Below are 25,016 nucleotides of genomic sequence, written 5' to 3'. Positions count from 1 at the left end.
CCTGTCTTTTTCTAAGTATCAGTTTATTCTTAAATGAAAAAACACCTGCCAATTACCATTAGGGTCTGTAGTTATATGAACAGATGACAAATGTCAGAGAAACTTTCATAAATATCACAGAAAACATGGATCCAAAACTCCTGTCAAAGGATGCAGCATTTATGCTCAGGTTTGGGTCATGCAGACTGTGACCCTGAAGCCTGGACACACCCTGTGCAAAGCTCCACATGGCATCTGAGGGTCATCCCCACATATACATGTTCAGTCTGAGGCATGTACACGTGGTGATCCGTTCTTCACACAAATACATTCGATCACACAGGTTAAATTCTGCCAGTGAGTAACATCCCCTCCCCGCCAGCCCAACAGCCTGATTAAAGAAGACTTTCTTCCAAGAACTGGAGGGTGGGTGGGAAGTCGAGGTCCCGGCAGCCTGGGTGTGATGTGAGGACTGTGCTGGCAGGACCACAGGGCCCCGGAGGCTCCTTACCACTTTAGGCCTGAACGGAGGGTCAATCTCCTTCCTTTCCAGCTCTTCCCAGTTGATCTCCCGAAACAAGGGGTGCTGGCGGATGTCTCCCCTCACCCCCAGGCGCTTTTCAGGTTCTCTTACGAAGAGCTGAAAGAGAGCAGAAGTGGAGCTGTTACTTCTCAAGGGATGAACCAGGCCCCTGGGAGGCAGGTGCACTTCTTAGCGTGGGAGCCAGGACCGCATGCACTTGACTCCACTAAGAGAAGGGCCCGGCTTTTGCCACCTGATTTCCGAACCTTCTTTTTCTACCAACCACCATAAACTATCGACCCAAGTCAAACCAGCAGCAACAAGTCTACTGAATATTCCAGAGTCTGGGCTTTGCTCTAGAAGTGCAATGTTTTGAGTTATCTAGACCTGGATTGAAATCAGCTTTGCCCTGTGTTGTTATTCATGGGACCTGGCAAGTTACAGAGTCAGTTCCCTCATCAGTAAGGTGAGGGAAGTACCCTCCTCACAGAGCTGTTTTGTGGGTTAAAACAACAACAACAATACACACACACACACTCACACACAGAGGTGTGTGCTAATTCCTGGTCTCTAGAACCCAACAGCAGAAAGTAAGTGACCAATGTATTTGTTGTTTGGTTTACTGTCCATTGATCAAGTTTGATTTCTTTAAAAGCTGCTTTCTTAGGATTACAGTCTTGCTCTAAAGAAAAGCTCACTTCAGGTGTGACATAAACTAGCCCCTGACAATCAGCTTTGTATTTTGTAAGGCATCTGAGTATCCGGAATCACTCTTCACTCCTGCAAACCTGCTGGACACTAATACTTTATTCATATCATCTTTAATCATCTCTGACCCATTACATATGTATTTCCTCTTTGTTCTCTCCCCTCTCCTATTACTTCCCCCCATGAGGTCAAAATGAACATTGGCCAGGACAGGAAAGAAACCTGGAAACTCTTCAAACTTAAATAAAACATGTCAAGGGCTTTAAGGAAGTAGAAGAGTCCTAGAATAGTCTCAGGTCCTGGGGGTCTGGAGTAGTTACCTCTTCTCTTACATCAGCTAGACGTTTATGTATCAAATAACTGCTTATTACAGGGTATCATACGGAGACTCTGAGTCTTGAAAACAGAATCCAAGTCAAGTGCAGTGATTTTCCATGAAGTTCTGGCAGGACTGGACCTCCATTTGCATCTACATTGCATGAACCTCTTGCTTATACCTCTTATAAGAAGAGTCAGTCTTACGTGTAGTCAAAATCTTCAAAAGCTCTAGTCTGTAATCACTAACTAATTAGCTACCATGCTGTAGCAAAGTGGAGATATTTTCTTTCTTTTTTTTTATAGACTTTTTTTTTTTTAAGTATTTATTTATTTATTTATGGTTGTGTTGGGTCTTCGTTTCTGTGCGAGGGCTTTCTCTAGTTGTGGCAAGCGGGGACCACTCTTCATCGCGGTGCACGGACCTCTCACTATCGCGGCCTCTCTTGTTGCGGAGCACAGGCTCCAGACGCGCAGGCTCAGTAACTGTGGCTCACGGGCCCAGCTGCTCCGCGGCATGTGGGATCTTCCCAGACCAGGGCTCGAACCCGTGTCCCCTGCATTGGCAGGCAGACTCTCAACCACTGCGCCACCAGGGAAGCCCCTTTCTTTTTTTTAATTAGGAGACTCCTCTTAAAGCCCTAGTGAGACCTCATGCAACCACCTAGTATATCCAAGTGGTAAATTGTTGGAATGGCCCCAGCTTCCTCTCCCCTTTTTCACATGGAGGCCGCTGAGGCCCCTCTGTGGAAACTTAGGGTTCCAAAGCACCCCATTAGAAAATCACTGCATAGTGGATATAACATGAGACTGTCATTCAAGAGGCTTACTACCGACATGGCCTGGGGCAAGTTTTCTGAGTCTCAGTTCCCTCACCCGTAACATGAAGGGTTAGACAAGGTGGTCCTTATGTCCCGTGAGTCCTAACATCCTCTGAACCCCTAGGCCAGTCTTCCAGGCTCCCTGCAATGCTGACACTCGTCCTCTGATTTCACTGTGACCTTCTCTTCCATCTGGACACATCTACTCATTGAATACACATCTGCCTTTCCTACCTCTGCCCTTCACCAATGACATTTCCGTCTTGCCAGGGTTTCCCTCTCCCCACATCCACTCCCATTTCTTCCTCTTCCTCTTTAAATCCTGACTCACCTGTCAGGATTCAGCTTACACCCCCTTTTCTCTGTGAAGCTTTCTTTGATTACCTCCACCCACGGTGAGCTCTCTCTCCTCGTCAAGTCATATTCACATGGTTGGTTACATCATTCATCCCACCCAATGTCCCTTGAGAGTCAGGTCTTGTGCTAGAGGCCTCATCGAGACCATCTTGACTTTAAAGGCAGATTCTAAAAGCAGAAAGCTTTTAGAAACCGAGGCTCAGAGTAGCTAAGTAACTTGCTCAAGACCACGGGTCTAGCCAGCAGTAGAGCCTAAATGATGAGCAACCCCTTCCTACTTCTGGTTTTGGATGGTCTCTCCTCTGTGGTCCATAGAACACCTCCCTTCCATTAAAGGAAATTAGCACACTGTGTGTGTGTGTGTGTGTGTGTGTGTGTGTATTTAAAGACTATCTTTCCTGCTGTAGTGTAAGCTCTGGAAGGCAGATATCATTTATGTTTCTGTTTCTTACAGAATCCAGCCCAGTGCCATGTACAAAGCAGACACTCAATAAATGTTTGTTGAATACATGAGTAAGCTGTCTTTCCACTTTTTTTCCAGATTATGTGTCTTGAAGTCTCTGTCTTCTGTTAGTCTCTTGGTTTCAGCATATAGAACAGCCTAGAGAAAAGTTCACAGTAAAGCACACTTTCCTATAGACTCAGACACCAGCAAGAGTCAAGAGAGGGAAAAGCAGATTGATGCTTTCAGGAGAAGAGGGAATAAGTGACTTGCCCCCCATCCCTTCCCTTGAAATGATCCTGATAAATGATCGACTTCCACTTCTTAAGGACATTTTGACGAAAGCAAGGTTAGAGAGAAGGTGTGAGTGCCCCATGAACAAGCCAAAACCCAGCCTCGTGTTGTTATAATTAAATGCTTCAGGGAATCGGGTTAGAAATAACTGCCTTAGGCCAAGTGTGCACATGCTAGGTTTCCTGTTAGTTTTCCCCAGTAACATGTGGCATTTGTTCCAAGAGGATCATGACAAAGAGCCTCCTGAGCCTCGTATATGTACCTGTGAAATTAAAAAAAATTTTTTTAAAGATAAAATGTATAATGAGTAGATAGTATGATCTCCAGCTTCGAGACTCAAAATCCTTTCCCGTTTTGCACAGACGAGTGAATTATCTTCTCTGCCCTGCAGCCAATCACCCCCCACCCTGGTCCTGAAGATGCTTATTGACCTTATGGGAGGTCATCGTCTCTGCCACCGGGAGCTGCACCGAAGAAATAAATGTTCATGAAAGAAAGACTTGATTTTGTCCATAAAAGCTGTCAGAAGTGTGGTTTACACTTACAGGAAAAAGCACATCTCTGACATAAATGGCCAGGATGCAGCTGGAGTTTGTTTAAATTTATTTGGCTATCTGGGCAAGAAAGCAGTGCTGGGTTGCTGGGGATGGACCCCCGCTTCCCCCGGGCTCAGCGCCTGCCACTGGAATCTCCCTCCCTCTTTAGTCCCTCTTCAGATGGCTCTTTCTACAAAAGGGAGCGGTATTTCTGTTTGTGATCATTCGTTTTCCATCATTTTCCAAACAAATGGACAGGACATCCTGGATGAATAAATGAGGAAGAAAGGGGCGTGTCTTTGACAATAGTCAACTGGACAGCAGTGTCCCAGCTGTAGTTCTTTAAAAAAAGTTTTTAAAAAATGTTATACAATTTTTAAAGGTTACTTTCCATTTATAGTTATTACAAAATATTGGCCATATTCCCCGTGCTGTACAATACATCCTTGAGTCTATCTTACACCAATAGTTTGTGTCTCCCACTCCCTCACCCCCTCCCCACTAGTAACCAGTAGTTTGTTCTTTATATCTGTGACTCTGCTTCTTTTTTGTTATATTCAATAGTTTTTTGTAATTTTAAGATTCCACATATAAGTGATATCATACAGTATTTGTCTTTCTCTGTCTGACTTCACTTAGCATAATGCCCTCCAAGTCCATCCATGTTGTTGCAAATGGCAAAATTTCATTCTTTTGCATGGCTGAGTAGTATTCCATTGTGCATGTGCGTGTGTGTGTGTGTGTGTGTGTGTGTGTGTGTATAAAATATATATATAATCTTGTTTATCATTCATCTATTGATGGACACTTAGGTTGCTTCCATGTCTTGGCTATTGTAAATAGTGCTGCTATGAACACTGGGCTGCATGTATCTTCTTGAAATCGTGTTTTCGTTTTTTTTTCGGATATATACCCAGGAGTGGAACTGCTGGCTCATATAGTAGTTCTATTTTTTGTTTTTTGAGAAACCTCCATACTGTTTTCCACAGTGGCTGCACCCATTTACATTCCCACCAACAGTATACTAGGGTTCCTTTTTCTCCACATGTTCGCCAACATTTGTTATTTGTGTTCTTTTTGATGATGGCCATTCTGACAGGTGTGAGGCGATATCTCATTGTGGTTTTGATTTGCAGTTCCTTGATTAGTTTGATTTGCAGTTCCTTGATTAGCACATTCTTTGAATGTGCTTGTTGGCCATCCTCATTTCCTCTTTGGAAAATGTCTTCTGCCCATTTTTTTAATCGGGTTGGTTTTTTTTTTTGGTTTTGTTTTGTTGTTTTTGATGTTAAGTTGTATGAGCTGTTTATACATGCTGGATATTAATCTCTCATTGGTCATACAACTTGCAAATATCTTCTCCCATTCGGTAGGCCGTCATTTCTTTTTGTCTACTGTTTCCTCTCCAGCTGTAATTCTTGACGGAGCACATCTCGTGATGTGCATGTGTTCAGCGCACTACGTGCATCCATGCCCTTTGAGGGCTAAAGAGGTTGAAGTCTGGTACTGACACCACTGCCGTTACAGAGGCTGCTGAATACTCTTTGCTTAGCGTTTCCAGAGGACCCGTTACTTCTGGCTTTCAGAACATTACGTAAAATTCCCTAGAGGAGGTTTCTCTAGAAATGATAGATCACCTTTGATTGTTGCAGAAAAGGGAGCTCAGGGCTGTGGGGGCTGTTGGATTAAAATCAGAGCACAAGAGGCACAGGGGCAACTAGAAGCCAGTCTCACAACCAGCACATTGCCGGGTGGCCATGAATCTTTATCAGCCCAGCTCCTGGAAAACGGACAGCTGTCTTCTTCATGGACAAGAACAGAGAATTTTTATTAACTCACAGGAGAAAGAATACGCCCAGACTCTTCCACGTGGGTTTAAAACCTCTTTCACCAGCGAGTCCTTTTTCTTCACCTTCTTTATCCTTAACTGTCTTGGTCTCTGCTCTAGTCACCAAATTCACTTTCTACTCTCACAGCAAATCTTCTTCCTGCCACTGAAACTGCAGCTGACGCTCTCTCTCTCTTCTTTTTTTTTTTTGCTTTTTTCGTATTTGCTGGAATTTAGCCTTAGATTTAGTTTTGTTTTTCAACTTTTCATTTTGAAATAATTATAGTGTCTCAGTCAGCTTGGGCTGAGACTGGGAGGCTTAAAGAGCACACATTTATTTCTCATGGTTCTGGGGGCGGGAAGTCCAAGATCAAGGTGCTGACATGGTCAGTTTCTGGTGAGACATCTCTCCCCAGCTTGTAGATGGCCGTCTTCTTGCTGAGTGCTGAGTGTATACATGTTAATCCCAATCTCCCAATTCATCACACCTGCCCCCCGTGGCTTCCCCCCCTTGGTGTCCATACGTTTTTTCTCTACATCTGTGTCTCTGTTTCTGCTCTGCAAACCGGTTCATCTGTACCATTTTCTAGGTTTCACATATATGCATTAAAATACGATATTTGTTTTTCTCTTTCTGACTTACTGCACTCTGTATGACAGTCTCTAGATCCATCCACGTCTCTACAAATGACCCAATTTCGTTCCTTTTTATGGCTGAGTAATATTCCATTGTATATATGTACCACATCTTCTTTATCCATTTGTCTGTCGATGGGCATTTAGGTTGCTTCCATGAACTGGCTATTGTAAATAGTGCTGCAATGAACATTGGGGTGCATGTGTCTTTTTGAATTATGGTTTTCTCAGGGTATATGCCCAGTAGTGGGATTGCTGGGTCATATGGTAGTTCTATTTTTAGTTCTTTAAGGAATCTCCATACTGTTCTCCATAGTGGCTGTATCAACTTACATTCCCACCAACAGTGCAAGAGGGTTCCCTTTTCTCCACACCCTCTCCAGCATTTGTTGTATGTAGATTTTCTGATGATGCCCATTCTAACTGGTGTGAGGTGATACCTCATTGTAGTTTTGATTTGCATTTTTCTAATAATTAGTGATGTTGAGCAGCTTTTCATGTGCTTCTTGGCCATCTGTATGTCTTCTTTGGAGAAATGTCTATTTAGGTCTTCCGCCCATTTTTGGATTGGGTTGTTTGTTTTTTTAATATTGAGCTGCATGAGCTGTTTATATATTTTGGAGATTAATCCTTTGTCCGATGATTCGTTTGCAAATATTTTCTCCCATTCTGAGGGTTGTCTTTTTGTCTTGTTTATGGTTTCCTTTGCTGTGCAAAAGCTTTTAAGTTTCATTAGGTCCCATTTGTTTATTTTTGTTCTTATTTCCATTACTCTAGGAGGTAGATCAAAAAATATCTTGCTGTGATTTATGTCAAAGAGTGTTCTTCCTATGTTTTCCTCTAAGAGTTTTATAGTGCCCGGTCTTATATTTAGGTCTCGAATCCATTTTGAGTTTATTTTTGTGTATGGTGTTAGGGAGTGTTCTAATTTCATTCTTTCACATGTAGCTGTCCAGTTTTCCCAGCACCACTTATTGAAGAGACTGTCTTTTCTCCACTGTATATCGTTGGCTCCTTTGTCATAGATTAGTTGACCATAGGTGTGTGGGTTTATCTCTGGGCTTTCTATCCTGTTCCATTGATCTATATTTCTGTTTTTGTGCCAGTACCATATTGTCTTGATTACTCTCGCTTTGTAGTATAGTCTGAAGTCAGGGAGTCTGATTCCTCCAGCTCCGTTTTTTTCCCTCAAGACTGCTTTGGCTATTTGGGGTATTTTGTGTCTCCATACAAATTTTAAGATTTTGTGTTCGAGTTCTGTAAAAAATGCCATTGGTAATTTGATAGGGATGGCACTGAATCTGTAGATTGCTTTGGGTAGTACAGTCATTTTCACAATATTGATTCTTCCAATCCAAGAACATGGTATATCTCTCCATCTGTTGGTATCATCTTTAATTTCTTTCATCAGTGTCTTATAGTTTTCTGCATACAGGTCTTTTGTCTCCCTAGGTAGGTTTATTCCTAGGTATTTTATTCTTTTTGTTGCAGTGGTAAATGGGAGTGTTTCCTTAATTTCTCTTTCAGATTTTTCATCATTAGTGTAGAGGAATGCAAGAAATTTCTGTGCATTAATTTTGTATCCTGCAACTTTACCAAATTCATTGATTAGTTCTAGTAGTTTTCTGGTAGCATCTTTAGGATTCTCTATGTATAGTATCATGTCATCTGCAAACAGTGACAGTTTTACTTCTTCTTTTCCAATTTGTATTCCTTTTATTTCTTTTTCTTCTCTGATTGCCATGGCTAGGACTTCCAAAACTATGCTGAATAATAGTGGTAAGAGTGGACATCCTTGTCTTGTTCCTGATCTTAGAGGAAATGCTTTCAGTTTTTCACCATTGAGAATGATGTTTGCTGTGGGTTTGTCATATATGGCCTTTATTATGTTGAGGTAGGTTCCCTCTATGCCCACTTTCTGGAGAGTTTTTATCATACATGGGTGTTGAATTTTGTCAAAAGCTTTTTCTGCATCTATTGAGATGATCATATAGTTTTTATTCTTCAATTTGTTAATATGGTGTATCACATTGATTGATTTGCGTATATTGAAGAATCCTTGCATCTCTGGGATAAATCCCACTTGATCATGGTGTATGATCCTTTTAATGTGTTGTTGGATTCTGTTTGCTAGTATTTTGTTGAGGATTTTTGCATCTGTATTCATCAGTGATACTGGTCTGTAATTTTCTTTTTTTGTAGTATCTTTGTCTGGTTTTGGTATCAGGGTGATGGTGGCCTCATAGAATGAGTTTGGGAGTGTTCCTTCCTCTGCAATTTTTTGGAAGAGTTTGAGAAGGATGGGTGTTAGCTCTTCTCTAAATGTTTGACAGAATTCACCTGTGAAGCCATCTGGTCCTGGACTTTTGTTTGTTGGAAGATTTTTAATCACAGTTTCAATTTCATTACTTGTGATTGGTCTGTTCATATTTTCTATTTCTTCCTGGTTCAGTCTTGGAAGGATATACCTTTCTAAGAATTTGTCCATTTCTTCCAGGTTGTCCATTTTATTGGCATAGAGTTGCCTGTTAGTAGTCTCTTAGGATGCTTTGTATTTCTGCAGTGTCTGTTGTAACTTCTCCTTTTTCATTTCTAGTTTTATTGATTTGAGTCCTCTCCCTCTTTTTCTTGATGAGTCTGGCTAATGGTTTATCAATTTTGTTTATCTTCTCAAAGAACCAGCTTTTAGTTTTATTGATCTTTGCTATTGTTTTCTTTGTTTCTGTTTCATTTATTTCTGCTCTGATCTTTATGATTTCTTTCCTTCTGCTAACTTTGGGTTTTGATTGTTCTTCTTTCTCTAGTTCCTTTGGGTGTAACATTAGATTGTTCGTTTGAGATTTTTCTTGTTTCTTGAGGTAGGCTTGGATAGCTATAAACTTCCCTCTTAGAACATCCCATAGGTTTTGGATCATCGTGTTTTCATTGTCATTTGTCTCTAGGTATTTTGTGATATCCACTTTGATTTCTTCAGTGATCTCTTGGTTATTTAGTAACGTATTGTTTAGCCTCCATGTGTTTGTGTTTTTTACGTTTTTTTTCCCTGTAATTGATTTCTAATCTCATAGCGTTGTGGTCATAAAAGATGGTTGATATGATTTCAATTTTCTTAAATTTACTGAGGCTTGATTTGTGACCCAGGATGTGATCTATCCTGGAGAATGTTCCGTGCGCACTTGAGAAGAAAGTGTAATCTGCTGTTTTTGGATGGAATGTCCTATAAATATCAATTAAATCTATCTGGTCTATTGTGTCATTTAAAGCTTGTGTTTCCTTATTAATTTTCTGTTTGGATGATCTGTCCATTGGTGTAAGTGAGGTGTTAAAGTCCCCCACTATTATTGTGTTACTGTCGATTTCCTCTTTTATAGCTGTTAGCAGTTGCCTTATGTATTGAGGTGTTCCTATGTTGGGTGCATATATATTTATAATTGTTATATCTTCTTCTTGGATTGATCCCTTGATAATTATGTAGTGTCCTTCCTCATCTCTTGTAACATTCTTTATTTTAAAGTCTATTTTATCTGATATGAGTATTGCTACTCCAGCTTTCTTTTGATTTCCATTTGCATGGAATATCTTTTTCCATCCCCTCACTTTCAGTCTGTATGTGTCCCTAGGTCTGAAGTGGGTCTCTTGTAGACAGCATATATATGGGTCTTGTTTTTGTATCCATTCAGTGAGCCTGTGTCTTTTGGTTGGAGCATTTAATCCATGCACGTTTAAGGTAATTATCGATAAGTATGTTCCTATTACCATTTTCTTAATTGTTATAGGTTTTTGTAGGTCCTTTTCTTCTCTTGTGTTTCCCACTTAGAGAAGTTCCTTTAGCACTTGTTGTAGAGCTGGTTTGGTGGTGCTGAATTCTCTTAGCTTTTGCTTGTCTGTAAAGCTTTTGATTTCTCCATCGAATCTGAATGAGATCCTTGCTGGGTAGAGTAATCTTGGTTGTAGGTTCTTCCCTTTCATCACTTTAAGTATATCATGCCACTCCCTTCTGGCTTGTAGAGTTTCTGCTGGGAAATCAGCTGTTAACCTTATGGGAGTTCCCTTGTATGTTATTTGTCGTTTTTCCCTTGCTGCTTTCAATAATTTTTCTGTCTTTAATTTTTGCCAATTTGATTACTATGTGTCTCAGCGTGTTTCTCCTTGGGTTTATCCTGTATGGGACTCTCTGTGCTTCCTGGACTTCGGTGGCTATTTCCTTTCCCATGTTAGGGAAATTTTCGACTATAATCTCTTCAAATATTTTCTCAGGTCCTTTCCTTCTCTCTTCTCCTTGTGGGACCCATATAATGTGAATGTTGTTGCATTTAATGTTGTCCCAGAGGTCTCTTAGGCTGTCTTCATTTCTTTTCATTCTTTTTTCTTTATTCTGTTCTGCAGCAGTGAATTCCACCATTCTGTCTTCCAGGTCATGTATCCGTTCTTCTGCTTTAGTTATTCTGCTATTGATTCCTTCTAGTGTGTCTTTCATTTCAGTTATTGTATTGTTCATCTCTGTTTGTTTGTTCTTTAATTCTTCTAGATCTTTGTTAAACATTTCTTGCATCTTCTTGATCTTTGCCTCCATTCTTTTTCTGAGGTCCTGGATCATCTTCACTATCATTATTCTGAATTCTTTTTCTGGAAGATTGCCTATCTCCATTTCATTTAGTTGTTTTTCTGGGGTTTTATCCTGTTCCTTCATCTGGTACATAGCCCTCTGCCTTTTCATCTTGTCTATCTTTCTGAAATGTGGTTTTTGTTCCACAGGCTGCAGGATTGTAGTTCTTCTTGCTTCTGCTGTCTGCCCTCTGGTGGATGAGGCTATCTAAGAGGCTTGTGGAAGTTTCCTGATGGGAGGGACTGGTGGTGGGTAGAGCTGGCTTTTGCTCTGGTGGGCAGAGGTCAGTAAAAACATGGCCTTTTCTTGGTGCATGTGTTTAGAGGGAGAGATCTCTCTCTCTCCCTCTTTTTATAAGGGCATTAATCCCATCATAGGGGCCTCACCCTCTTGACCTCATCTGCACCTAATTACCTCTAAAAGGCCTCACCTCCTATAACCATCACATTGGGGGTTAGAAGACTTCAACATATGATTTTCTGGGGGGACACAAACATTCAGACCATACATATAGATTCACAGGAAGTTGAAAAGATAGTACAGAGATGCCCTGTGTACCTTTTACCTAGCTTCCCCTAATGCTTACATCATATATGGTGATAGCACAGTATCAAAACCAGTACACTGCGTGTGTCTTGTTCTATGTCATTTTATCACATGCGTAGGCCTGGGTAACCACCAGGACAAAAAGGATACAGAAAAGTCCTATCACCACAAAGATCTCCCTTGGGGTTCCCCTTTACAGTCATTCCCCTGCCTCCATGATCCCTAACCCCCGGCAGCCACTGATCTGCTTTCCATCTCCACAGTGTTGTCCTTTCAAGAATGTTAATACATACATGGACTCATACAGTATGTGACCTTTTGAGATTGGCTTTTTTTTTTTCACTCTGCTTAATGCCCTTGTGATCCAAGTTGCTGTATGAGTCAATAGTTCCATCCTTTTAATTGCTGCATAATATTCCACACACATGACTTTGCAACTTTTCTCCTCCAACTGGAAGTAATCCTTTCCTCCTCCCCAGTCTTCCTCTCCTTTGGAAACCACCACTCCCAGCGTCTTTCCGTGGACTTATTTCCATTACCTTCACCTGGTCCCAGTTAAGCCTTCACCACATCCTTGCCAGGTGCTCTCCCTTTGCTGAGCTGGGAGGAGCTGGGTTTGGGAGGCACAGCTGTTCAGCTTTACGGTAAAGGTAGGTGCAGTGGAGGCTCCAGGGCCTCCAGACTCCTCAAGCTTTTTCCTTGTTTCCTTTTACCAGTGAGTTTTGATGGCCCAGGCCTTCTGAGTGCAGCCTTCATGCCATGGATTGAGCAGATGCCAGAGCTTTCACACCAGAAAGCAGCCGTATGCAAGCCAGAAGGACTCTCACCAGAAACCCACCCTGCTGGGCCTGGATCTTGGACTTCCAGCCTCCAGAACTGTGAGTAAACAAATTTCTGTTGTCCAAGCCGCCCAGTCTATGATATTTTGTTATGGCAGCTAGAGCCAACTAACATACCTCCATTAAGTCCTTCCAAGAGCCAGTTAAAAGAAACATAGCAACTGTAACAATGCCTGAAGTTGCCCTTATGGAAAGCAAAATTGTTTTACGTTCCAATCCTGCTAACTTATTTTTACTCTTGTCCTCTCTTTTTTTTAAAGTGGTTAATTATGAAATTAGCTTTCATTTTATAGATGTTTTGTCCAGTCATTAAAAGTGAATTTAATTGTCCGTTTGTGGAGTTTTCTAAGTTTATTGCTTGTTCGGATCAATCGGAAAGTGAAAACTGAGGGGTACTGTCTCAGATTTTTAAATACCATCAGCCTTGGGCTGGGTCTCCTCCTGGGGCTTTGTCAGCACTTCAGATTCAAGATCTTGATTCCTTAGGGAGAAGTCCACAGTTGCTGCAACATTTCAGATAACCCTAGACAAGCTGATAGCTGTATGAGAGAGGTAGAAGTGTATTATGCCCTTTAAATTTAATTTTGAGTTCTTCATGAGAAAAAAGACGGGCTGGGTAATCTTATAAGTTTGGATTTAAAATTCATTGATAGCGTCTGATGTTGAAATATCTTATCCTAGCCCCCTTTTCATTGTAAGAAGAGCAGGGCTAAAAATTATTTTCCTAAATGACTTTTTGTTTTTAGTCAGCTGATAAGAGCTGCCACAAATCAAAACCCTGTTTTGATCAAAACACCTGTATTCTCGGTCCACTTTAGATTTTCTGGGCTCTTGGTAACACTTGTAGGTCTTTTTGATCCACATAGTTGCTGGGACAGGTCAATAAATGTAGGTGCTTACTATGATATGTAATTAGCATGAGTTTTGTTTGTTTGTTTGTTTGTTTTTTTACAACTTGTTACAGTCACACTGTAGATGGCATTTTGCATCTTCAAAAAAGGTGAACTGGGACTTAAAGTGTAAATCTTTAATGATGGCTTTCAGGTGCTTCCTCTGTCTCTGTGTTGGTTTGCCCTGGGAGCTCCTGGTTTATGGCTAGTGATTCTTGGAGTCTGGTTTACATCTGTAGCTCTGGGTGCCGATTCTTAATTGATCCTGGGTTATCATGGGCGGTGGGTGACTCCGGCTTTGTTGGTAAATTCTGGAGATTGCTGCTAAGATGGTAACAGTCAAGGATTCAGGATGAAAAATACAACAGTGTTTCCCATGGATGCAGGTAGGGAACACGGCAGGAGAGCTGGTCTGCGTCCATTTGAAGGACTGCCTGTGAGATTGCCCACTCGGCAGGCAATGAGTCTCGTTGGGGTGGAGTGTTGCTGGCTTAGAGTTTGGTACAGAAGCTGGGCTGCGGAATGGATTGAGCAGCCTGTATGTCAAAAGCTTCAGCTAAAAATGTTCCCAGTTATAGGTATTTCCAAAACACCTGCTAGAATCCCATACAAAGCCTTGGCTTTATTTTATTTTATTATTATTTTTTTGGCCATGCTGAGCAGCTTGCAGGATCTTAGTTCCCTGACCAGGGATTGAACCCGGGCCACAACAGTGAAAAGTGCCGAGTCCTAACCACTGGACCACCAGGGAAGTCCCAAAGCCTTGGCTTTAAAACCCACCAGGTTCAAAGAGCAGGAAGCCCCTCAGCCATATAAGAGCAGTCCTTTCTCCTTATAATCCCTCCAGCCTCTCTGTGTGTTTGGTCTGAAACAGAAACCCAAGAGCTGGAAAGGAAGAGAACACACATGCGGTAGACACGCTATGACCATACTCCCTTCTCCAAAGGTGAGTGGCTGCCAGCCATGAACTTGGCCAGAGGAAAGGGAGCAGGAGTCTTTGCTTTTGAGTTAAGATTGATGTGATGACTTATATCTTGGACTGAACAGCTTTAATTTCTCAGCTGAGACAGTGTTTCATGACTTAGGAGTGACAAGAAGTTTGTCTTTTACCCAAGAGTGAGCAGAAAGTTACACATCCTATCCAAGTCTTCATCCAGGGGCAGGGGAAGATTTTGAATAAGTTTCAGGTGTGCAGCACTGTAATCACTACAGAGTAATCACCACCAAAGTCTAGTTACCATCCATCACCATAGCATTGACCCCCTTCACCCATTCTTTGCCCAATCTCCCCAAACCCCTAGTCGTCTGGGAACCACTAATCTGTTCTCTGTATATATGAGCTTGTTTTTATTTTATTGTGTTTGTTTCCTGTTTTTTTTTTTTAGATTCCACATGAGTGAAATCACATGGTATTTGTCTCTGTCTGACTTATTTCACTAACTTTAACACCCTCTAGGCCATCCATGGTGTTGTAAATGGCAAGATTTCATTTTTATGGCTGAGTAATATTCCATTGTGTATATATACCACATTTTCATCTATCCATCCATTGATAAACACTTAGGTGGTTTCCATATCTTGTCTATTGTAAATAATGCTGCAATGAATATAGGGGTACATATATCTTTTCCAACTCCTGTTTTCATGTTCTTTGAATAAATACCCAGAAGTGGAATACCATATGAGTGTATGGTAGTTCTATTCTTAACTTTCTGAGGAATCTCCATACTGTTTTCCATAGTGGTTCTACTGATTTACATTCCCACCAACAGTGCACGAGGGTTCCCTTTTCTCCACCTTCTCATCAGCACTTATTATCTCTTGTCTTCTTGATAAGAGCCATTCTCACAGGTGTGAGGTGATAGCTCATTGTGGTTTTGATTTGCATTTCCCTGATGAGTGATATTGAGCACATTTTCATGTGCCTATTAGCCATCTGTATGTCTTTGAGAATTGTTTATTCAGATCCTCTTTTGTCTATTTTAAAATTGGGTTGTTTTTGTTGTTGAGTTGTATGAGTTCTTTATATATTTTGAATATTAATCCCTTATCAGATATATGATTTGCAAGTATCTTGTCCCATACAAAGTTTTCATTTTGATGATTTCATTTGCTGTGCAGAAGCTTTTTAGTTTGATGTAGTCCCATATGTTTATTTTTGCTTTTATTTCCCTTGCTTGTGGAGTCGGATACCCGACTGCTAAGACTGATGCTGATGAAGTTACGGTCTATGTTTTCTTCTAGGAATTTTACAGTTTCAGGTGGACTGAATAGGTTGAATAGGGACTATGGGAAACAAATTTTAAGCCCAAAATTGTTTGTTCAATAGACCAATTACATCTCAAAGCAAGGCCATTCAAGAGTCATGGAACTGGTTTCTGGGCATTTCTTTTGTAAATTATGCACGTGAGGGTCTATCTTATACTCGTTTTGATTTCTGATGTTCATCCTATTGGTGCCTCAGTTAAAACAGATGGTGAGCATCCCCTTTAAATCTTGTTTGACACAATTACTGTTTACAATGTATAAATCAGAATTTAGAAATGAATGGGAGCACTGATCAGAAAACCTAATACTAATCATATGAAGGTCTCCTTGACTTCACTTCTTACCTTCACTAAAAGGTCCTTAGCCTCCTTCTCGAGCCATCGTGGGTAAAAGGGGCTGTCCATGCGGATGGAGTGGAAGAGTTCCTCTTCATCTTGCCCATGGAAAGGTGACTGACCTATTAGCATCTCATAGAGAAGGACGCCAAAGGACCACCAGTCCACAGAATGGTTGTACTTCTGACCCAGCAGGATCTGTGTGACCAAAAGGCAGAGACATAATGAATCAAAACGAGGTTGGGCTTCCCTGGTGGTGCAGTGGTTGAGAATCTGCCTGCCAATGCGGGGGACACGGGTTCGAGCCCTGGTCTGGGAAGATCCCACATGCTGCGGAGAAGCTGGGCCCATGAGCCACAATTACTGAGCCTGCGCATCTGGAGCCTGTGCTCTGCAACAAGAGAGGCCGCGCTAGTGAGAGGCCCGCGCACCACGATGAAGAGTGGCCCCCACTTGCCACGACTAGAGAAAGCCCTCACACAGAAACGAAGACCCAACACAGCCATAAATAAATAAATTTAAAAAAAACCAAAAAACAAAAACAGACTTACTAAAAAAAAAAAAAAAGAAAGAAATGGGCTTTAAAAAAAAAACAAACAAAAAACGAGGTTGACTTGAAAACCCTGCATGGACTTTTCAAGGCCACCCAGGACATAACTGATGAAGACAGTGCATGGTTTTAGCAAAGATTACACTGAAAACTGTAGCTTTTGTGAAGTTAATGATTGGATAGAAATAAGTGGGCAGTACCAAAGCTAAGCAAACATTTTTGAATTTCAACATCTTTCTTCCGCCTTCTGACCTTAAGCAAAACAACTAAATTGTACCATCAGCTCTTCATTTTCCCATCTGTGATGGGAGCCCATGGGTGGTAGATTCAGACCTAAGAGAGCTGATGTGTATCTAAGCCCTTCAGTGCCTCTGAGGTGAATATCTAAACCAAACCCATGTGTTTTATGGACTTCTATGGTCTTGAGTCTTTGCATAAAGTTCTGTAGCTAATCAAGCAACCAACGAGGTCGTCTGACCAAGTCCACCCCTTAAACCTAACTAGTCGCGGTTACAAAGAGTCAAATTTTGTGACTATGCCAAGAGAGACTAGGATAACAAGCTGATAGATATTTGTGAAAATAAAGATCAAGTTGTAAACAGAATTTTGCAGTCTGCCGCTGACTTCCAGTATAAAAATGCTATCTACCGGCCTTAACTCAATATTTGAATACTGAGGTTAATTTTAAAGTTAAAAATATAAACTTAGCCTTAAGGAATAGTGTAAAAGTAGACCCAGGGAGAATGATAAAGAAAATGAAGATGCACACACAGCGCAATCTTAGTTCAGGTACATTTGCCTTAAGTGGGGCCCGGTTCACACGCAATTCCCAGGATGTGCCACAAGGGGGAGCCCAAGGCAACCAGAAGCTGCTCTGAGCATCGCATCTTGGTAAGCAATTTCGTTTGGCGGATTAATGGGAAGAAATTTGGAAGGACAAGAGACAGCTGAGGTGGAAATTAAGTCTTCCAAGGCTAGGGGATGTTAGTAAAGAATTTCAGTCTTAAGTTAGGAGAAAGAAGCAAAATGCCAATTCACACTCAGTTATACACTGTATGAACAGAATGTCTGCAAATGCCTGCTGATGTGTATTGGGTGTTTCCCATACTTTGTGTTTATTTATAAGGACCTCTGGGGTAGGTCCTGTTATCCCTATTTAACAAAGGAGGGTGGCTGGACCTCGGGAGGTTATGTGTCTTCTTTAAGGTTGCCTGGTTAGTGAATTGAAAGCTATGTTCCGGACCCTGGTCTTTTGGAATTTTACTACATAATGTTCCTTTTCTATTATAATGTTTCCAGGATTTAAACTTCGATCTAATTCATGCTCAAATTAGTCTATATTTTAAAAGAAGTTGGTGTAGAAACAATGGCTGGAGTGGCTATTTTTCTATCTCAGCCCCTGGTGCCTTCTTATGGCCATGCTGTCTTTTGTCCTGTTCTCTCCCCATCTTTACTCAAATAATTCAGATAATAATGATATTACCACTTCACGTCAGAGTCCCTCTTGCTCTCTTAGAGCAAGAGAAAGCTACAATTCCATCCACCTCTTGGAGCTAGTGATTTGAGGTCTGTACACGGCTCACCACATGATGTGCACAGCGGGGAAAGCGTCCTTAGAAACCAAGTGACCACCAATGCCTCTATGGCTCTGGTTTCCGAGTGACTCCTGCTTTCTCCAAGGAGCTGCTTCTATGTATTGAAATTCCATCTGGACTTACTAAGTGGCTAGTAGATGTTGGAAAGTAGGGTGTCTCTCTATTTAACTATTTTCTATTCTTTGTCAAAATGAGTGTGGACCTCCAATTATACGTTAGACCCTCGGTCCTATAACCGTGACATAGGGAACCACAGAGCTATGGGGAAGGTCTCAGGAGACATGGGCTGGTGAGGCTATTCCCTGGTTTGAGGGAGCACAGTCTGCTTTTTCATGCATCATTCCTCATGCTGCCCTGAATGCACTTATTTTTTGTGTTCCGGGCCCTCCGCCCATATCGTTGAGGTCCCCGGGGAGAGGGCAATGGGTCAGTGAGTGAGATAAAGGAAAAACTTCACAACGGAGATGACATGTGAGTGGAGCTTTGGAAAATGGGTAGGATTTTGATGGAAAAGGGAGAGGCTAGAGACAAGAGGCCCCATCTCCAGCACATGTTCAGAGATGGGCATTTGGGGTGCATGTCTTGGTGTGGTCATTCAGGCAACAGGTGATGGGTGCTCTGAGCTGTGGAGGAGGAGACTAGACACTAAGGTGGATGAATCATGGTCCTTAGCTGTGAGAAATTCAGTTTACTGGCAAATGGGATTACACTTGGGCTGTGGTTGCACGGAGGAGGAAACAACTGACTATTCCAAGAAGCCAGAGGCACCTTCAGGGAGAAGATGACTTTGGAGGTGGGAGTAAATCAGACCAAGGATTCCGAAGGCATGGCTAAGGGATATGAGAGAGAAGGAAACGGATGTCTCAAGACATATTAAGGAACTTCTCTTGGGATTTTGGCTTGTACCCAGCTGACAATGGGGACTTCCTGAATATTTTTAAAGTCGTGGCATGACAGGTCTTCCCATTACAAAGGTAGATCTGGTGACGTGGTGGAGCAGTGGCCCTCAGAACAGTGCATGCACCCCAGGGACCACCCAGACGGTGTAACGCCGAGACACGGGAAGAAAATATTAGAACTTGTATTTATGCGAGTTTAAAAAATTCCAGTAGTGGCACTGATGCCCTCATTTAGAAATTTGAACAGTGACTAGGTTTCCCGAGGGAGGAACGGGAAGCCTCATCTCGGGAGGAGTTGGTGGTGGCTTGGCTAGAGCATTTGTCTTCAGCACGTCGTAAGGTGCATCACTATTACGATTACTTATTATCCTAAGGTGCGTCATTTGCGTTGCATGCCCAATTAAGGGGATCGGTGGGTTCTGTTTGAACTAAACTCATTTTCACAAAATGGAAAGTCCTTAAAAAGTTATCTGCAAAAGAGACTTGGATTGAAGACCATGCTAGTGATGCAAAGTAGAAAACGGCAAGTGCAGAGATCTTATTTACTCCTAGTACCAGCTCTTTGTCACATTATAACGAAGCTTAAAACAGTGACCATTTCATTAGTTATGACAGGAAGCTGGCTAAATCAGAAAACACTGTTGTGCATTCTGGACTTATATCCACTGTCTTCAACCATGAACCTTGCCTTATGTACATACTGTAGCATCTATCTTACAGTGTGCCTTTGTGAGGCACAAAGCAGCTATGAGCCAATAAAACCAGAAATTGAAAGAAACCAAGCAGCCTTCTGAGTGCCAGAATCATAAAGTGTTAAACCAAGATTTTACAAAGTTATTTAGCCTCATTATTTTAATAAAGCATAAAATGTACTATTAATAGAATACAACTTAGTTATTTAAAACTTTATTTCATCTTAAGTTCAGCCTGTTCCTTCTTCTGCATGTTTTATAACAGACTATATTAGTTGGTGATAATGTATAACAAATATACCTATGCTGGTGATGCTTTTTTAACTGATGAGGGAGCATGATCAAAAAGTTTGAAAAGGGCTTCCCTGGTGGCGCAGTGGTTGAGAATCCGCCTGCCAATGCAGGGGACACGGGTTCGAGCCCTGGTCTGGGAAGATCCCACATGCCGCGGAGCGGCTGGGCCCGTGAGCCACAACTACTGAGCCTGCGCGTCTGGAGCCTGTGCTCCGCAACAAGAGAGGCCGCGACAGTGAGAGGCCCGTGCACCATGATGAAGAGTGGCCCCTGCTTGCCGCAACTAGAGAAAGCCCTCGCACAGAAACGAAGACCCAACACAGCCAAAAATAAATATAAAAATAAATAAATAAATAAAAGATTACTATTAAAAAAAAAAAGTTTGAAAATATGTAAAGACGATGCACTGCCAGTTGGGTGGTTACAGAGAGGAAAGTCTGGGTAAAAAGGCATCACCAGGATCCAGACCAGAGGTGCCGAGGGCCTGGAGCAGAGCAGCAACTGTAAGATGGGGCGGGATTGGAGAAGCTTGATTTAATCCCCAAAGGGATTCATTTTGAGGATCAAAAAAGAATCAAGGGAGATTCTTAGTACCACAAGATTGGGGAGGGATGAAAACAGATGTGTGAACCCGAGGTCTATATTTAGAAGGTCTTGGTGTTTGGATTTGGGAGGGGTAAGAAGGAAGGAGAAGACTTGGAGGATTCCAGTTTTCTGGCTAGGTGGCTGGCTGGATGGATGTGTATGTCATTCACCCAGAAAGGGATAAAGGAGAAGGGTGTGTGCATGTGTGTGGGGGGGCAATTTCAACAGAGAGTGGGTTTGGGATCTGTTATGTTTGAATGGCCCGTGACAGTTAGTTGGAGATCTCAGCAGGAAAACAGACATACAGGTCTGAAGCAAGAAGTCTGGGCTGGTCATACTGATTTTGCAGTTGAAACCATAGTCATAAATATAGCTGTTCATGGAGAATGTACAGGGAGAAAAAAGGACCAGGAGTGGAATTGTGTGAAGACAAGCAGGCTTGAAGATGAGAGGATGAGATTGAAGTTGCAGAGAGAAGCCAGTCTCTGAAGGTAAATTCTGGAAGATGCCAAAGGAAACAGAATTGGGAAGGAAGGATCGCCTGGGAAAGGGTATGGCGTAAGGCATGTATAGACAGGACAGGTAAAAGCCATAATTTCTTGCTGACCAGAGGCCAAGCTTGAATTTAAACAAGGTGAAATCTAAATTAAGTACATATGTACAGGGCAGAGTCTCCTGTTTCTTAGACCGAGGATGCCACAGTTACTTTGGCTATGACAGGGATTTGCTGCTAAATTTGTTTTGCCCAGGAAGCCAGAGGCCCATCACTGTCTATCCATCAGACAGCCGTCACCACTCACACACTTATCAATCGTTGTTCGTTCATTCTTTGAAAAGCTATCTATTAGCACCTTAACGTGCCGAGCCTTGAGCTCCGTCCTTGGCTATAAAAGTGGGTAAGATCACACTGATCTACACATACGATAAGTGGGGCAAAACTTTACACACCTTGTACCAACAGCCGTGTCCTGGTTCTGATATTGTACCATAGTTACGTAAGCTGGAACCAGTAGGGGAAGGGTAGATATGGGTGACATTTCTGTACTACTTTTGGCAACTTCTTGTGAATTTATAATTATTTCAAAAGAAAGTTTTTAAAAAGCGAATAAGAAACAGCCCCTGACTTTAGAGCAATCACCCAGTAGTTCAGAGAGATCCAAAGATAGAAAAGCCGTGATAAGTTTATGCTGCGGGAAGGACCAAGGGGTAAGGCAGTGTCTCATCTCCCTGGGGTGGGCAGCTGGCATTGATGGATGCCTTCTGAGCAAACGCTGATCTTCCAGGGGCTCAGAATATGAGAGCAATGGCTTATTTTGTTTTCGTTGTTGTTGTCCTTAAACGTTCATAGGCTCTCCCACGGGACCCGATAACAGGAGAGGGAAGTGGGACCTCTCCAGGCTCACACAGTAGCAGCTTGGAAACCACAATTTAGGTTTCTCTGGTCCCAAAATGAAACCACTGGACTTAGGTGGATGCCCATGAACCTGTTCAGTGTCTACCTGGCTCTTCACCAGTTGCTTCTTCTGCTTGGTCTGAGCAGAATGAATATATTTTAAGGCTGGGGTGGGAGAGCCAGGATGGGAAGGGCCTGCTGGGTCTCTCACGCCTTGGCAAGGTGCGGAAGTTAGCGGGGGTACCGCGCCCAGGGCGACACTAGCGGCGCCTAGGTGCAGCTGCATTTGTCAAATGCTCCAAAAAACAAATACACATCCTGAACAAAAATAGTTTAAAGTCTTCTGATTTTCAGGGGAGGAGGAAGCAGTGGTGCTGGCCCCAGGGAGGCAGAGTTGTACGGGTGGGTTGCAGAGCGGCGCGTCCTACCTCCGGGGCGATGTAGTCGGGGGTCCCACAGAAGGTGTTGGTCCTGGTGTCCCCCAGCATGTTCTCCTTGCACATCCCAAAGTCCGCTATTTTGATGTGTCCATCTTTGTCTAACAGGATGTTATCAAGCTTCAGGTCCCTGAAAAACAAAGCAGATTCTCACTTTAATAACACACGGTTTTGTTAACATGGACCTGCCCTGTGACGGGGGCTTGCACGTCCCATCACAGCCTGAAGGGCAATGAGTAGGTACTTTGCTGGTCCTCCTCTCTCCTTTCAACCCCGACCCTCCATCTACAACGCTCCAGGGTCACTGCTTCTCGTCCTTGGTGTTTCCTCCCTGACCAGCGTCTCTTGCCCAGGACTGGACGTACAGCCCCTCGTGGTCCAGGTCGGCTTTCTCTGGGCCTGGCTCTGACCGAGTTCTGTATCTTCTGTATCAATACCTGGCCCATCTCCAGAGCTCCCTCCATACTTCATGTATGAATGGCTGAGCAGGTGCCGAGATGGGGCCACATAAAGGTCATGCGTTATCTCTGCAAAGCAGCATCCCTCAATGTTAAGAGGGGCCCTCAAGAAACAAAGCCTGGATGGAAAGGAATAAGCTGGTGGTGAAATGTCATGGGGGCTGGTGTTTGGTGATGTGTCTGGTGTAGGGTGGTCTTTAGTACTACACAACATATACACCCATCCACTTCCATCCAAGGTAGGGGTGTAGATAAAACTGAATCTTCAAGGCAATGGCTGGTTGCTACTGATTCCCCTTTCTGACTTGCCAAGGAGTACAGCTAATATACCATGGACAAGACACAGACCTGAGGCTCTTTATCCCAGTACCTTTCCTGGGGGTAACGGAAAAGGAAGAAAGGCCTAGAAATATACTCATTTTATGCCATTTTCTAAGTATCTGTGTTTGTGGATAAATTATCCTGCACCTAATTCTAAGACCAATTAATAAGGAAAGCTGTTCCTAATCCAGATTAATTCTAGAATCAGAATTCATCTGATACCAGAACACCATGTCAATGACTTCCTCTGTCCTTAGAGAACCAGTATCCTTGTAGGGCAGCCCACTTCATTTTTAGGGATATGTAAGTGGTGACAACATTTTAAAAAAACGGGCCAAACTATGCCTCCCTGTGCCTTTACCTGTTGGCCCGAGGATGCTTTCTTTACCACACATGATCGCCTGGATATTTGGAAAGTGACACCAAGCTTTCTCTTGTCTTTCCTTGACCAAGTTGAGGACCTTTATTCCTCCATACAGCATGGTATTCAGACTCTGCAACATTCTGGCCCCTACCCTGCAAATATCTTGAATTTGTCAATTTTCGTCTTAAAAGATGGTTCTCAGAATGAAACCGGTATCTTCCGGGTACATGATCTCACAGATGATGGTGGCACCCTTAGCTTCTGGTCTAGTCCTCTTGCCTCTGAGCACCGTGGCTGCACTAGTTATTTTAGAAGCTCCATCACAACAACGCTTAATATGGAACTCACTGTAAACTAAAACCTCCAGGTGTCCTTTTTTTTTTTTCCCCCACACAAACTACCATTATACCATTTTCCTGTCATCCTGTACCTGCGAAATGGATTTTTTAAAAAGATAATCCAGGAATGACACTTGACATCAGTTTCTTTAAACTTTTATCGACTTTAGTCAGTGGCATTTTATGAATTCTAGTCAGTTATATAACATCCAGCTTTCTCTTCCTTTATCTGCCGTGAATTTCTGAGCTTTGTGAAAACTCCTTTAAGTCAAGGATATGTGGTGGGTGGTGGCTACCACTGCCTTCCTTAATGAGCTAAGACGCCTTGGGAGAGAGTAGGGAGAGCTATTGCTCTTGCCTTTTTCTGTACCTCCTCTAAGAGAAGATGCTCACAATCTCCTTCTCAAAGATTCTGCTCCCAAAGGGCCTGGCAAGTAGCTCTGTCTCCTCCGCCCCTGTTGATTGAGCCACAGGTGGAGGCCTGACACAGTGGATCAGCTTTTCTTCTTGGGGAAGACTTGCTGAGGTTGCAACATGATGGCACTAGTCCGTCTCGGCTGGGTGTCTGACGCGTAGGGCTGCTGTGGCGCGCCCTCCGCCATGCCCTTGGAGGGACAGAAAACCAGCCTGTAGAAGAAGAGACTGAAGTGGCTCGGCCAAGAGGAGAGACAGAGGCCCCAGGAACCCGAAGAACAACCCAGCCAATGAGAGAGGAGCCACTTTGGTTCTGATGGGTCTGCATCCTTGGTTCTGCTTTCTCAGTGAGGCTTAGCTTCTGCTTAAGCAAAGATTTCGGTGGTTGTATGATGCTTGTAATCAATACCCATATCCTAAAGTCCCGTCACTATTTGTTTTATCTCCTTTGTTAAACTCTAAGCTTCACGAGGGTGGAATGTGTATTGCTTGGTACTTGCTGTGCTGTGATGCTCTGACGAGAGTGTAGCATGTGTTACTGTCATTCCATAACCATTTGAGTGAATTCATCACCAACCAGCGACCACCTCACCACCAGTGAGTATCGGCTACAATTAAGTCCCAAGTAATGGTTCCCTTTTGTTGCTTTCTCACCTTCTGTGAGTAAATTAGCCAGAGAACGTGAGCATGGGATGCAGTTCTGTTTTGGTGCAGAGATGCTGCTAGCAGGTGTTCCCCAGAGCTGACCTCTTG

The 25,016-nt window shown here is 42.7% G+C and overlaps 1 protein-coding gene and 1 long non-coding RNA gene across 4 annotated transcripts in view; one reads left to right on the top strand and one right to left on the bottom strand.

Moving 5' to 3' along the window:
• The window catches only part of PRKCQ (protein kinase C theta), a 145,943-nt gene that overhangs the window by 2,641 nt on the left and 118,286 nt on the right, over positions 1–25,016 (bottom strand). For all 3 annotated transcript variants that reach the window (XM_061181650.1, XM_061181651.1, XM_061181652.1), the window contains 3 exons: positions 22,360–22,498; positions 15,933–16,121; positions 491–619 (listed from right to left, as the gene is read on the bottom strand). In XM_061181650.1, the coding sequence (XP_061037633.1) occupies positions 491–619; positions 15,933–16,121; positions 22,360–22,498 (457 nt within the window). The remainder of the gene's footprint in view (positions 1–490; positions 620–15,932; positions 16,122–22,359; positions 22,499–25,016) is intronic.
• The window catches only part of LOC133084863 (uncharacterized), a 165,599-nt gene continuing 152,993 nt past the window's right edge, over positions 12,411–25,016 (top strand). Inside the window, exon 1 of the long non-coding RNA XR_009699478.1 lies at positions 12,411–12,469. This is a non-coding gene — a long non-coding RNA (uncharacterized LOC133084863). The remainder of the gene's footprint in view (positions 12,470–25,016) is intronic.

The sequence above is a fragment of the Eubalaena glacialis genome, chromosome 2 (assembly GCF_028564815.1).
Source record: "Eubalaena glacialis isolate mEubGla1 chromosome 2, mEubGla1.1.hap2.+ XY, whole genome shotgun sequence".
Lineage (NCBI taxonomy): Eukaryota > Metazoa > Chordata > Mammalia > Artiodactyla > Balaenidae > Eubalaena > Eubalaena glacialis.
The sequence above is the reverse complement of the archived record's forward strand: the minus strand, read 5'-3'. Positions and strand labels throughout refer to the sequence as shown.